A 14,196-nucleotide genomic window follows, 5' to 3' on the forward strand; every position below is an offset into this window, starting at 1 on the left:
ACTTTATAGTCGGGCTATTTTAATTAAAAAAGGGGCGAAAGGTTTTAATATTTTTAAAGTAAATATAGTTTATAGCCGGGGAAAGGACGAATAATAATAATTCCGGGGACCTAGCCGCCGGAATAGTTACTTTTATTACGGAACGAGCCGTAAGAGTTTAATACCTTTAATTATTACTGGAAAAGTTAGCCGAAGCGATAAGTAAAATATTATTAAATATATCGATATTTAATAATTATTATTATATTTATATTAATAATATAGTTTTTTCTTTATATATATTATTAAAAATATAAAAATAGTTATCCTTTATAACTTTAGTATATAAGTATAAATTATATTTATTTAAATTAAAGGGAAAGTATTTATATTTCTTTACTTTTAAATTCCCGATATCTTAAATTAAATTAACCCGGAAATCCTTATAATTATTTATTATCGTTAAATAATATACTAAAAAGATTTTTTTTAATTAAAAATAGGAAAGGACTTTAATAATTAACGCGGAAATAAAGTTTATTAACGAATTAGTTTTAACTAATACTTTTAATTTATTTTCCAGTTTTATCCGGATTATATACTTAACTCTCTACTCGCGGGTAAAAAGTTTAAAGTTTAGTTAATAATAAAAAAGTTTTATCCGATTAGACAGAGAAAAATCGTTTCCGTTAAACCTCGCGGGGTTTAATAAAGTTATCGGTACTTATTATCGTTCGTAGCTTCGCACTTCCTCCAGTACCCAAGGCTTATAAGTCCAGTTTAGACCCTAAGCTTTGCTTAACCCGGGCACAACCTCCATTTAAAATGGTAAGAAAATATATAAAACAACCACAACACCACAAATATACCCTCAACAGGTCTCAGAATAAACACACCTACGTGACAGTGACTCGCTCGCAGGCCGCACTTCACGTAGGACAAAGAAAAGACACTATGGGCTCGCAGGCCACATAATAAGCACCGGATTGGCCTGATCAGAGGGCCAGAATTGCCTGCACGCGTGCAAGGCACAAAATACGAAGAAAAGAATAAAAGTCGATGTCCTGTCTAAAATAGAATGTCCGAAGCAAACCGCTTATATACATAACCCCTGAACCCCTGAGTCCTCTGAGAGCCCCGCTTCCTTACTTATACTCTTAGGCCTGTGGCCGTACCCCAAACCAATATTTACGGTATTTAGTGTTTACATTAAGATATTTTATTGTGCACTATTTAGCTGCACCGAACCAAGATTATTTAGAAGTTACTTTTAACTAGTATTCCTTTTAGAGGTTCTGGATAGGGGTTCGTTACACTAAGCCGGGAAGTTCCATTACTGCTTATAGCAGTACTGCCTACTATAATATTAATCTGTAGGGCAGTAAGTAAGGCACTTAGTAGTACCCACACATTAACAAAAATATAATACTTAATATTTATTAAGGGAGTTAAGATCGTTTTATTTAGTTAGTAAATTAGCCGCTAAAACTTTTATATTAGTATAGGTAGGAGCATAGTTAAGGCTTTCCTAACGAAAGATTTATTAAATAATAAAATCTTTTTGGCCGTAAGAAAGTCGCTATTGGTTTTTATAGGCAAGGTTCCTTAGTAGAGTACTATTAATATAGTGCTTTAGGGTAGAACGTAGAATCCCATATTTATTAAACGCTTTTCGCTGGCTTATACTAGCGGTAATGTCTTTCTGGGTATTTTTAATATCCTCCTCGGTATATTTGGCTATTGTTGGGTACCTAGAGTAAAAAAAAGTAAAAGAAAAGCTTCATTTTTGGTCTCTGTGGGTGGAATATAAAGTGTGTGTTGATATTGGGAGGCTTTCGGAGGTCCAGGGTTGTGGAGGGTTTAATGTGGTGTCACAGACTAACCATATAGCAAGGCAGAGTGGGGACTGCAGCAGGCCGTGGTGACCAGTCAAGTAACAGATAACAGCGGGGCTGCAGGATAGTGGGGCGCTCACCTCCTGGCAGAGGTGAGCCGGCTCGCCAGGAGCGCTGGGTGAGCGAGGTGAGCCAGGATGGATCACCAGGAGCGCTTGGTGATCGAGGTGATCCAGGTACGGAGGTACCTGGAGGATTGAGGTCTATATATACGGAGGAACTGGCCGGTGTAGATAGACAGTTCCGCAGTATGCAATTCAGCTTGTATTTACGGTATCTAGTGTTTACATTGAAGATATCTTGTTGTGCACTGTTTAGCTGCACCGAACTAATTGTTAGAAGTTACCTTCAACCAGTATCCCTTTCAGAGGTTCTGTACAGGGGTTCGTTATATGTGGGTAGATGGCTTGGGTAGTTTAAACTTACCTGGGCCATATCCATATGTGGTCCACTTCCTTGTTATCCAACCTACCGGTTGAAGGCGAACTTCTAGATAATGGATCGGTGTAGCTAAACAGTGCACAACAAGATATCTCGATGTAAACACTCAGGATACCGTGAATACAAACTGTGATTGCATACTGCGGAACTATCTACAAGCTATCTAGTTCCTCCATATATATAGACCTAATGCCAAGACCTGGATCATTCTGTTTCTTCGTGGATCGTGACTGACTCCCAAGGATCATTCATGATCTCCTTATGCCCTGGATGATCCACTCCCTATTGGTCTATTCTCCTCTCCTCTGATTGGTCACCGCGTCTCTACTTCCCAATTAGTTGTTCTTTTCGGGTGTCTACATCATATTCGTAACACATTGAGACATATTGTTGTGTACTACTTAGCTGCACCGATCTATTATCTAGAAGTTCGCCTTTAACCGGTATCCCTTTTAAAGGTTTTGGACAGGGGATCGTCACAACAAGGGATCGTCACATTTTGGCAAACTAGTAAGAACCTCTGAAAGAATCCTCAACTTCAGAGGTCTCCAAAACTACCTGAACAGAGATTGAGGATAAAAAACCGTTGAAAGAACCTCTGAAAGCTTAAAGCCACAACGGCTATAACGCCCACAGGTGCGAAGAAAAGAACCTTCTATCACCGCGCACTGGCCAACACGCTCAGCCATATTAGGTAAGATAAGATAGGATGCAGCATTCGATTACGCCGACACATGAAACAAAAACCCATTATAACTACGCCACTTAGCTACGGTGGCCAGAGACTTTAGTGTGTATGGATGCTCGTCGCCAAGCACTCGCTGGTGAGCTTAAGCACAGTTCTTCATCAGTGCTAAAGCGTCTGCGTGTCGTCCTTGGCTTTTCCAAGTATAAGCGAGGTTAGCCATACTCGTTAACGTATCTGGGTGATCGGCCCCAAGCTTGGTCTTGCTTATCTCCATCACCTGCACTTCCAGCTTCTCGGCCTCCTCCCACCGGCCCTGCCTCCTGTATGTCGACGCTAGGTTGGCCATGCTCGTCAGCGTATCTGGGTGATCGGCCCCAAGCGTAGTCTTCCGAATCTCCATTACCTGCACCTCCAGCTTCTCGGCCTCCTCCCACCGGCCCTGGCTCCTGTATGTCGACGCTAGGTTGGCCATGCTCGTCAGCGTATCTGGGTGATCGGCCCCAAGCTTGGTCTTCCGAGTCTCCATCACCTGCACCTCCAGCTTCTCGGCCTCCTCCCACCGGCCCTGGCTCCTGTATGTCGACGCTAGGTTGGCCATGCTCGTTAGCGTAGAAGGGTGATCGGCCCCAAGCGTAGTCTTCCGAGTCTCCATCACCTGTACGTCCAGCTTCTCGGCCTCCTCCCACCGGCCCTGGCTCCTGTATGTCGACGCTAGGTTGGCCATGCTCGTTAGCGTAGAAGGGTGATCGGCCCCAAGCTTGGTCTTCCGAGTCTCCATCACCTGCACCTCCAGCTTCTCGGCCTCCTCCCACCGGCCCTGGCTCCTGTATGTCGACGCTAGGTTGGCCATGCTCGTCAGCGTATCTGGGTGATCGGCCCCAAGCTTGGTCTTGCTCGTCTCCATCACCTGCACTTCCAGCTTCTCGGCCTCCTCCCACCGGCCCTGGCTCCTGTATGTCGACGCTAGGTTGGCCATGCTCGTCAGCGTATCTGGGTGATCGGCCCCAAGCTTGGTCTTGCTCGTCTCCATCACCTGCACCTCCAGCTTCTCGGCCTCCTCCCACCGGCCCTGCCTCCTGTATGTCGACGCTAGGTTGGCCATGCTCGTCAGCGTAGAAGGGTGATCGGCCCCAAGCTTGGTCTTGCTCGTCTCCATCACCTGCACTTCCAGCTTCTCGGCCTCCTCCCACCGGCCCTGGCTCCTGTATGTCGACGCTAGGTTGGCCATGCTCGTTAGCGTAGAAGGGTGATCGGCCCCAAGCGTAGTCTTCCGAGTCTCCATCACCTGTACGTCCAGCTTCTCGGCCTCCTCCCACCGGCCCTGGTTCCAAAATGTCGACGCTAGGTTGGCCATGCTCGTCAGCGTATCTGGGTGATCGGCCCCAAGCTTGGTCTTGCTCGTCTCCATCACCTGCACCTCCAGCTTCTCGGCCTCCTCCCACCGGCCCTGCCTCCTGTATGTCGACGCTAGGTTGGCCATGCTCGTCAGCGTATCTGGGTGATCGGCCCCAAGCTTGGTCTTGCTCGTCTCCATCACCTGCACTTCCAGCTTCTCGGCCTCCTCCCACCGGCCCTGGCTCCTGTATGTCGACGCTAGGTTGGCCATGCTCGTTAGCGTAGAAGGGTGATCGGCCCCAAGCGTAGTCTTCCGAGTCTCCATCACCTGTACGTCCAGCTTCTCGGCCTCCTCCCACCGGCCTTCGTCGTAATATATTCTTCCTATCGTCGCCCCGATGAAACTTGGATTTCTCAAAAAATACTCCCGTTCCTGGCCATCATCCCCATGAATATCTGGCAAGTGTCCAGCTAGATGTCGACGGAAATCAGGCTGTTCCTCCTCGATGTTCTGACAGCACGCTGCCAAAACAAATACCATATACCACTGCTGCCATGGCCAGCTTCGGTGGCTTAGCATTGCCCGCCACCGAACCAGGCCATGCATTGTCACGCCAGCCCACCCCCCATCGACTCGCTGCAACAAGCTATAACGGAGCAGTAGACGGCAGCCCTGCTGATATCGAAAATCATCCCATTTGTCTCCATCGAGTGGAAGGAATTGCTGGAGTTCAAAGGGCATCCCTTCGCTCTCCTCTTCCCCCATATTAGCCTTGACTTTTTCCATGCCAAGACTGGCCAGACGAAACATCTCATCCTGGATAATACCGCCCTTAAAATGTGCAAGAAACGTCAGCAATACATCAGGTCGCAGGCCTTTATTTTCCATCGCGATTTTCTCGAGCGTGGTGTCCCATACTGTCCACACCGTCTTCTCCGTCGCCAATAACCCTCTAAAAAAGTCCATCTGGAGGAGCTCGTCGCGGTGCCTCTCATAGTCCGCGAGGTATCGCTGCAAAGCCTTGTCAGAAGGAGAATGGCTACCGATATAGGCGCCAGCAATATCAATGGCAAGTGCTAAGAATTCCAGCTTTTTCACCACCCTATCACAGTCGTCTTTGATGCCCCCAGGGGCCAGCTCTTCGTCGAGTTGCAGATGTCGGAGGAGAAGCGCTCTCCCTTCCGGTGGCGACATGTCGCCAACACGGACCGATTCGCAGGTCCCGCCGACTAACTTGGTACTTTGCTCGTCTCGGCTGGTAATAATAACTCTTCCTCGGTTTCCCCTCGGCATGACCTTCTGGATCCCCCAGCTAACGTCGTCGGCATTATCCACAATCAATAGCCATTCGTCATCCGCCTCACTTCGGTCGCAAAGCCATCTAAGTACTGCCCGGACCCCTGCATCCATAATAATCGATCCTTGGTTTTCGCCGCCCTCCACTGTGAGTCCCAGCTCCGCAGCACATATCTTAAAGCTAGATCGTACTGTCTCCTCGTCCGTCGCGTCTATCCAGAGAATCGGGTTGTAATCATGTTTGTGCTTTTCGGCGTAGTCCAGCGCTAGCTGCGACTTACCAACACCGCCCAATCCGTAAAGAGAGACTGCATATGGAACGCTTGCTTTCTCATGCCTTATATGCAACTTCTGCTCGAGTTCCGCCGACAGTCCGACCCGCTCCGTATAGGTACCTACCCTCCCGAGCGGGACAGCGTAGTGATGCTTCACCGGCCGAGCGGAGGCTCTGATTGATTCGGTAAGTTTCGAAAGTATTGACTGATAGCTTTCGTTCTTCGACGCAAATTTGTTGAGCCCATAGTGATCGACGGATAGCCCAATGTTTCGAACATTTCGGCCCTCATATGTGGCGGATTGCTCATGGACACACTGTGTCTGCTATTAGCGCTCCATCCATGCTAACATCCGACAAACTTACAAATCGCTCTAGCGGAACGAACCATAGCCGGAGAATACGTGTCGGCCGCTTCTCAAAGAAGTTAAACACACGCAAATCGTCTGGAGCCACCGCCATAAAATCCTTATGCAAGTCGTGTAGCGAAAATGAATCATACTCCAAATCGGCCAGGATTGACGGGTTCGACCCGAGAGGCTGGAGGACCTTTGCCGCAAGCCAACCCCATAGGCCGAAACTGGTCCCGCGATGCGGCGTACCCAGGAAGATAATTGTTTGAGCATGCTCCGCGACGTGGCCAAAGTCTCGACTCGCTCGGGCTTGAACAAGTGCCTTTTAGAAGTTAGGCGCGTCGTTATCACAAGTGGTTTCTAGCTTACCCGTTTAACCACGAGCCCCCCAAAACTATGTGCTACAAAGATCAGGCTCCGGCTTTGCTCCTAGAGTTGGAGTGCGTTAGCAGTGCCCCAAGAGTCGAGTCCAAAGCTGGGTCTATCTTCACACCCACCGTCTCGGACATCCGGATCCCTCCAATATGCTCAAGCAGTTCATTCCCGAGGTTTGTCAAGCGTGTGTGCACCGCATCCCTCTTCCAGTATGAATCGTAGTTGTAAAAGAATAGGCGGACATCTCTGCTGACCGCCGGAAGGAGGTCACTAGGGAGAAAGTCGCTGACCCAGTTCACAAACTGCTCGTTGTCCGTCGCCGCTTCTTCAGGTATATCGGCCGTCGTCGCTTGTCTCGTCGCATGTTTCGTCGCCCGCCATGTCGAGTCGGGGTTGGACCCGAGGCCGTGTACAAAGATAATACTGCCTCTGTCAGAAAGCTTCACTCCTAGTAGCGCTAGAGGTGCCTACTCAATCCCGTCCGCCCTCGTCGGTAAACCACTGGCGCACGCTGGAACGAGCTCAAATCTTGATTTCGGAGCTTGGTCGGAGTTGAGTCGGCTGGGGATGCTCTTCGTGGCCTGGTAGTAGAGGACTGCAATCGAGAGCAGGAAGATGACCAGATATATAGCTAGGCCCATCGCGCGGTGGGGATGACGGGTGTGAGGAGTGTAGTGGTACTAGCACTAGGCTTGTAACAATAGGCAAATATGGTTTAATTCAACTCATGAAAAGGTCCTCGGTGGTCACAGGCCGTGGCACTTCTCTTTTTATGTTTCACAGAGTGGTTCTGGGTGAGCGGGGTAGGGCCGATACAAAATGATAAATATAGGGCGAAATACAGGCCAATGAAAATCTTCGTTTGGTCAACCAGAGGCGGCTGTGTGGCAAGTCGTTACGGGTCCAACCCGATGAAGGCCTGCAATATGCACAGCCCCGCGGATCTGTGGTTTGGTGAAATTCCCCTCAAAAAGACGCCCTTGGACATGTCCGCCGCTCAGCTTAACCATCAAAAATACCAAATGTCTAGTTATTCCCATATTCCTTTCCCTCCATCCTCTGCTCCGAACAGAGATCGTCTCAGCCCTTACGATGAAGTGACTGTTCAGAATGCGCAATCCGAGCCAGATAATAAGGCGGGGCCTATAACGCATGTTCCAGGAGAGCCCGCTGTCAGACTACTCCCCGACCAAGTCCGCATTCATATCTCGAGTCACCTGGATACTCCGCTCCTCGATGAGCTTTACGAAAATCTCTGGCTTATTGCGAAGAAATGCGGTCGAAACATCGACCCGCTCCATACACAAAAGGTCAAAGGTCGAAGCATTGTCCCTACCGAGGATCCTAGGCTCCATCTCACCTGGCACCGGGACAGGATCTATATAAAGCCTGTTCCAGTATTCCTTCTCAACTATCAATTTTGGACAACATATCTACAGACCTCGACGCAGGACTCATCTTGTGGGATGCCCAAAGAGTTGGGCTTCGACAGCTCGATTGCGACTGGATTCTTGCGGTCATATGCTTTGCTCGTGCCGCACCGTCTGGATTTCGAATTAGCGAAAGAAGCCCACCTTATCCCTGGCGACGTGGAGAACTGGTTTCAATGGTCGAAATTCATCAGCCATTTCTATCACCTCTCTGATGAGAACGTTGCGAAGCGATATCACTACGGACAGCTGCGCCTCTCGTGGCTGAACTGGGCCGTCCGCGTGTTCCGCCCACAGCACGCGCGAACTTGGTGGTTCTACGAGGTCCCGCACTGGTCTATCACCGCTTTTGTGGCGAGAGCGACCGTACCTCTACTGTTCTTGTTTGCCGGTATATCCCTCGCTCTGTCATCAATGCAAGTTGCACTCTCGGTGCCGACAGACGACCCGTGGTTTCATGGACTAGGAGAGTCTAAACTACAAAGTATCGGCCGGGCGTTCTGGGTGTTCTCTATTGCTGTAATACTGGGTTGGGCAGCTATAGGGGCCCTCTTACTCGGCATTCCAACTGCAATCCTGGTGTGGCAAGTTTCATGGGGGTTTATGAGAGAGAAGAGACGACGGGCGGGCATTTCTGCGGGGTAAAATTCTTTATGGATGCAGAATGTAATGGTCTTAAGGTAGTGTATTACAACGAGCTTGGCCATCTCTACGAGTACACTGAGCTTGGAGAAGAAAATAGAAGGAGAAGATTTGACATTATGAGCATCTAATATTTCACGAAGGACAAGGCTACTAATAGTAGATTATTGTATGATCGTTGATTTTAGGGTGTAGAAAGAAAGGAAGAAATGGCCTAACGACCGATAACTGGGAAGGTATATGAATAAGTGATTGCTTTGTCTGGTTAAAACTTTGTAGAACCTCTGTAAATTCGTCGTTCTCTTCTTCCTATAGCTATGCTTTTAGCGTTCGGGGCGGGCCAGCCTTGTCCGAATTCTCATGGTAAAACCGCCGTAAAAGGTTTGGTGAATATTTGAAGTCGCTTGCCGGGTACTATTCCGTGTCCGGTGTAACGGGCTGAGCCCTGGCATAGACCTCGGCAACCCTCGGCCGTAATGAAGCTATTCCCAGAACGCACAGACCACTACTCCAGAACCCTTCTATCACCGCGCACTGGCCAACACGCCCAGCCATATCAGAGGCTCATGTTGTCAAACCTTCTCTTTCTCTTTTCTTTTCTTCTCAAGTTCAGTGTACTCGTAGAGTGGCCTAGCTAGTTGCAATACACTGCCTTGAGGCCGTTACATCCGGGTCCTAGCCTTTCCACTGAGCTTGGTACTACAATTTCCCGTGGTGGGTACGGCTGGCGAGGATCTTTGAGGCTTTATGCTCGGATCCACCAGTAGATTTCATTGGCTCTCCTGGCGTGTTTTCTCACGCTTATCCGGGCAATGGGTTGTTCGGGAATTTCTCAGGTGGTCGGCCGTGAACACTGCGGATTGCTTGAGAATACCACTCGGTCGCCGGGCTTGAAGTCAGGTTCGTGTCGGTGACGGTTTGTTTGAGCTACCTGTCGCGGTTGAGATTTGACGATAGTGTCCTTGGCAAATTTCACGCACCCTCTGATCAGTTGGGTAAACTTCTGAGCGTCTTCTTGGGTCTTGCGTTCACTTCGAGGTGAATCAGTCCATTCCTTGGTTCGCACTTGCCAGTTAAACTACATCCTCGTCGGGAAGCCGAACAATACTTCCTGCTCTCTACCAGAAGAGTGTCCAGGGTATTCTGGATATCTGTGAGCCATTGTCCTTCTCCAGGTATTCTTCCAGTATCCACTCCGAAAAACGAGTTGTTGCTCTTTGGTCAGGACCCTTCCAGATGTGTGGGGTCCCACTGGTTCTTACCGTAGGACTTTTTTCCTGCCGGTGATGATCATTTCGTTGCGGTGTTACACGCCTGGCAGTTGTTTTCTTCTTGAGTTTTTCGCCTCTCATGTCAAATGCTCCTCAAACTAGTGGCTTACCCTCAGGAAGAAGTCCGCCGAGACGGTCCACAATTATTAACACCTTAGCACGTATATTAACATGGCTTAATCCAACCGTCTTCACAAACTCCGATATTTCTCGTCGGATTTACGGTTTCTGATCCACCACTTGGCGCTATGCATCTGCCCTTGCCAGGTTGCAAGGAAGCCTTGCAAAGCCCAGCTCCCGGTTTCCTTGCAAGGAGTCCAGCCGCCAAAAATGACTCTGTGTGCAGTAGAAGCCAGTTTTGGAGGCAGATAACGTCCACCTATAGTTCAAGATCGTGCTCTCAGCGCTGCTTCGAGAGCCTAACCATACAGTGCTGTAAGAATCTGAAAGCGTGGGTTCTTGTTTGCATTAAAATAAAAAAGCATTTATTGCCTCAATCGAGGCAGCGGTTTTTTATGTTACCTATGTCAAAACAGAAAAGCTGTTTCTGGCTTCAGCCAAGGAGACCATCGCTGCCTACACAGGCAAAATGAAAAGGCCGTTTCTGGCTTTTCATATGACCAGTGTGAAAATGTGATCTTCCATACAGTGCTCAATCAAGTTAGGAACAATCCAAGTTTTCGGTGATCCCGGATGCAGGAACGGGAGAAGACTTGCCTGATTTAAACTAACTCAGAAACTGACTTAAATGGAGACATTAGTTCCCTGTTATAGCTTTTATACCTAACATTACCTTAAACGGAATATTTAGTAATACAGCTAGGGTTATTTTCTAGTAACTCCACTAAAATCCCCCTGCAGTACTAATAACAATTATCGTGGAATAGGTATATATTCCAGAAACAGCTCTGCCATGGTCTACCTCCAGCCTGGCCTCAGGTGGATTCAATCATTGCTCACCGTGCTCAGGGCCTGCTCAGGCTCTTGTTCCCCCTGCTCAGGAGATCTCCACTTCTGCTCAGGTTAAAGCGGCGACTGCTCAGGTCCCAAAACGGAAATGGAAATCGCCCATGTCCAGATTCCGATATTGCTCTGGCTGTTCCAAAACCATCTACAGACTGCTTGGCGTCAGCAAGCCTTGATGCCAATCCAGCACCAACAAGCCAGTGCCTGGCTCGTGCAATGTGGCCATCGCATTCGGAGCGTCGGAATTAGACTTGGACGAAAGGAGCAAACGATAAAAGATGGAGAGAAGGTATTATTCAGCACTTTGATGATGGTGTTTGATTTTGAAGGTATATCCAGCTGTAGACTGCTCACTCAACTTCAATTCCAGTATCCACCACCAGTTTCAGCAACGGCATTCCGACTCTCACCAAGATGAAGTTTTTCACCACAGTTACACTAGCAGCGACCCTCTTCGCCCAGTCCACTGTCTCTCTGACCAAGTGGGATGACTGGGCCCATGGAAGAGTCGCCCTTGAAGACGTCTCAATACACTTTCGCTATGCCGGCAGTGGTCCCCTTTTGCTTCTCATTCATGGCAACCCTCAGTATAGCTTGACGTGGCAGTGGATTGGTCCGGTCATTGCCGAATCCTTCACTGCCATCGCCCCGGATAACCGCGGAGCTGGAGATTCGTCCATCCCACCAGACGGCAACTACAGTGCCACCGCGAGCGCTGCCGACCTCAAAGGTGTACTCGACTTTCTCAACATCACCGAGACCTACGTGTTCTCCCACGACAAGGGCGCAGGCATGGCAGTTGCCCTCGCCATTCAATGCCCATCGCTTGTGAAGAGACTGGGTGTCTCCGAATATGTCCTGCCCGGCTTTGGATACGAGGCAGCTTCAGTCCTTGGGCCGTACTGGGACCTGTATGGAAACTGGCAGCTGGCTTTCTTCAGCGTCCCAGACGCAGCCGACTTCTTCATCCGAGGTCGTGAAAGAGAGATGCTTTCCTGGTATTTCTATCACGGCAGCTATTCGGGTGGATCGTCCATTTCGGAGGAGACGTTGAGTAGATATGCGACCTCCATCTTCAAGCGGGGGTACCTCCGGGCCATGTTCGGACCGTTCGAGAGCAGGATCGTGGCCGATGGCGCAAAGTTCTTTACATCCACTATTGGGAAGAAGAAGCTGACTGTCCCGACACTTGCTCTGGGAGGCGAGGCGCTGATGTCTTTCCTCACACGGCCCGCATTTGAGAATCTTACCGAGACTCTGGAAGTTGATATTGTGCCCAAAGCAGGACACTGGATCGGTGAGTCCTCCTCATGATATGGTATTCTGGTAGACTGGTTGACTGACACGTAAACTGCTGATGAGAACCCCATCTGGGTCGCCAACCGTGTCGCCAGCTTCCTTGCCAAAGACACATCTTCCTTGCCAAAGACACATCTTCCTTGTCAGTTGCGAACCTTTCAAGCCTGACGAACCAAGTGACGTTGACTGTGAGTCTTTACGGGACCCTGAGAAACTTTGCTTTGGCTGGGGGTGGTATTCTGTAGTGTCTTGGCTGTCGCTGGTTAATCGTTAGTGGGTGTTTTCTTGGGATGGTTGATGGTCTAGGCAGCACCAAAACAGGCAAGATTCAGGGGGTGTTAGCAAATGAGGGAGCCTGGTTGGCGCCACCTATTTCGGTATCCTTTGCGCAAGCTGAAAGCTAGATGGTCAAAGGGACGCGCAATCGTCAAGTCTGTCTTTTTGTTTACCTTGTATAAACACTCGCGCATAATCTCTTCTTCTTTTTCCCTCACCATCAATGAACTGGGACTTCCGCTTTTGAACCGGGATTTCAACTTTGATTTGGAACCAATGTCGTCCACTCAAGAAAAGGCTATGAAAAATGACCGACCTGACCATGAATTTTGGAATGCCTTCATCCACGGCACTCTGCTTCCATGGCGTCACAGGGACTACGTTCGGGCTGCCTACATGACCATTCTTCTCCACGAAAATAGAGATCGCGGTCTCCTCGAGATAGCCAGCGACTTCGCCGCCAACATGCTTTCGTTGAAGCAGCGGGCGTCCCGGTTGAACCATCAGCCTGAGTCACGGTGAGTTTTCCTAGTCGTCACTGTCGAGATCTTAGTATCGTCTCACACCACGCAGAACAGAAACTGTTTTTTGGCTCTATCAAATCAAATCGGCTATTGAGGCTGCGCAAGGATCTTCAACTGATGACAAGCACTTCACACCGCCCTCGTTCGACATGGTGCTCGCTAAAGGCCCGGAACTCCTTGACCGCAAGCTGATCGACCAGTACTACAGCGTGTATCTTCAGAACATGTGCTATACTCATCGGTATTATGTTTCACCCAATCTCAAGCCTCTTGAGCCACCCAGAAAAGCTCCAAGGTCTTTTTTTGGGTTCGGCAACAACTCTGCGCCGGAACCTTTTGAGCACGAGCGCTATCTCAACATGGCCTTTGCCATTGTCCAGCGGTATCTGCGCGAGGGTGAAACCCGACGAAGAAGCTGGTTCATCGAGCGAGGGTTTGATGCCCTGCGTCAACAGTTCATGCGTATGAGGGCGCCAGTGGACGCTCGCACTGGGGTCTTTGCTGAAAAGCCATCTTCGGGTTTGGAACCATTTTCAGAAACAAAAGCCTACTTTTATGTCCAGCTTGTTCACATTGCCCTCACCAAGCTCACCACTGGTGGTCACCATGACATGGTTCAAAGAATGCGGTATCAAACGTTCAAACGACTCTTCGGCATCGAACCCAACATCTGGAAGAAACACTACAGCGCGAAACGATGGACGAGTTTCAAAGCCCTCGGGGGTTTCCAGCCACCTGATCTCAAGCCCCTCCCGGATACCATTGGCGCTTCGTACAACAAGGGCAGCAGCATTTTCCTTACCGCTTTAGGAGGCTCTGGTGGCCCTTCCGATATCAAGGAATCCGTCAAACCCAAACCCTGGGACGACTTGTTTCTCAAAGAAGGCCTCGAACCCGAACTCCCCCTCGCAGAGGTCATCGCCTTCCACCGCTCCATCCTCCTCGAAGACGCCAAATCCATCGACCCCACCGCCCGGGGAGCCCCGTGGCACGTCTCACCACCGCCCACTTGCTCAAATACATCTACACCACCATCCTTACCGCCAACTCCATCCCCAAAATCCCCGCACGCTCAACAAACTTCTTCTTCACCATCCTCCATCACACTTCCCTTCCCAAAACCCTACCTAATCTTCTACCTAAACTACCTC

General features: G+C 49.3%; 4 protein-coding genes across 4 annotated transcripts, besides 15 other annotated features; 3 read left to right on the top strand and 1 right to left on the bottom strand.

Annotated features, from left to right (window-relative positions):
* Window positions 1-710: part of a repeat region (transposon grenouille copie 13) that runs on past the window's edge.
* Window positions 711-806: 96 nt separating this feature from the next.
* Window positions 807-1,163: a long terminal repeat (LTR grenouille).
* Window positions 1,164-1,172: 9 nt separating this feature from the next.
* Window positions 1,173-1,294: a long terminal repeat (LTR crapaud).
* Window positions 1,295-1,296: 2 nt separating this feature from the next.
* Window positions 1,297-1,398: a repeat region (LTR hyla copie 87).
* A 10-nt stretch (window positions 1,399-1,408) lies between these two features.
* Window positions 1,409-1,850: a repeat region (transposon pelobate).
* A 2-nt stretch (window positions 1,851-1,852) lies between these two features.
* Window positions 1,853-2,263: a long terminal repeat (LTR crapaud).
* An 18-nt stretch (window positions 2,264-2,281) lies between these two features.
* Window positions 2,282-2,408: a long terminal repeat (LTR crapaud).
* Window positions 2,376-2,732: a long terminal repeat (LTR crapaud).
* A 1-nt stretch (window position 2,733) lies between these two features.
* Window positions 2,734-2,797: a long terminal repeat (LTR crapaud).
* Window positions 2,798-3,037: 240 nt separating this feature from the next.
* Window positions 3,038-6,189, bottom strand: PODANS_7_3550 (uncharacterized protein; the record flags this gene model as incomplete). The annotated part of the gene is made up of 3 exons (XM_001907626.1): window positions 3,038-3,144; window positions 3,226-6,083; window positions 6,167-6,189. 3 exons carry the CDS (start codon window positions 6,187-6,189, stop codon window positions 3,038-3,040), a joined length of 2,988 nt encoding a protein of 995 aa, XP_001907661.1.
* Window positions 3,072-4,702: a repeat region (rgion triplique sur les chromosomes 5 et 6).
* Window positions 6,190-7,563: 1,374 nt separating the features above from the next.
* PODANS_7_3540 (uncharacterized protein) lies at window positions 7,564-8,712 on the top strand (the record flags this gene model as incomplete). The annotated part of the gene is made up of 1 exon (XM_001907627.1): window positions 7,564-8,712. One exon carries the CDS (start codon window positions 7,564-7,566, stop codon window positions 8,710-8,712), a length of 1,149 nt encoding a protein of 382 aa, XP_001907662.1.
* Window positions 8,713-8,732: 20 nt separating this feature from the next.
* Window positions 8,733-8,843: a long terminal repeat (arthroleptis).
* Window positions 8,844-9,138: 295 nt separating this feature from the next.
* Window positions 9,139-9,376: a long terminal repeat (arthroleptis).
* Window positions 9,377-10,229: 853 nt separating this feature from the next.
* Window positions 10,230-10,435: a repeat region (rgion triplique avec 2 copies sur le chromosome 1).
* An 83-nt stretch (window positions 10,436-10,518) lies between these two features.
* Window positions 10,519-10,584: a long terminal repeat (bombinator).
* Window positions 10,585-10,808: 224 nt separating this feature from the next.
* Window positions 10,809-11,080: a long terminal repeat (allophryne).
* A 280-nt stretch (window positions 11,081-11,360) lies between these two features.
* PODANS_7_3530 (uncharacterized protein) lies at window positions 11,361-12,260 on the top strand (the record flags this gene model as incomplete). The annotated part of the gene is made up of 1 exon (XM_001907628.1): window positions 11,361-12,260. The coding sequence occupies one exon, from the start codon at window positions 11,361-11,363 to the stop codon at window positions 12,258-12,260; it is 900 nt and encodes a 299-aa protein (XP_001907663.1).
* Window positions 12,261-12,821: 561 nt separating this feature from the next.
* Window positions 12,822-14,196, top strand: PODANS_7_3520 (uncharacterized protein; the record flags this gene model as incomplete). Its single annotated transcript, XM_001907629.1, has 2 exons — window positions 12,822-13,039; window positions 13,095-14,196. Coding segments are annotated over 2 exons (1,320 nt in total), but the record flags the coding sequence as incomplete, so codon positions are not given.

The sequence above is a fragment of the Podospora anserina genome, chromosome 7, assembly GCF_000226545.1.
Source record: "Podospora anserina S mat+ genomic DNA chromosome 7, supercontig 1".
In the NCBI taxonomy this organism is placed as follows: domain Eukaryota; kingdom Fungi; phylum Ascomycota; class Sordariomycetes; order Sordariales; family Podosporaceae; genus Podospora; species Podospora anserina.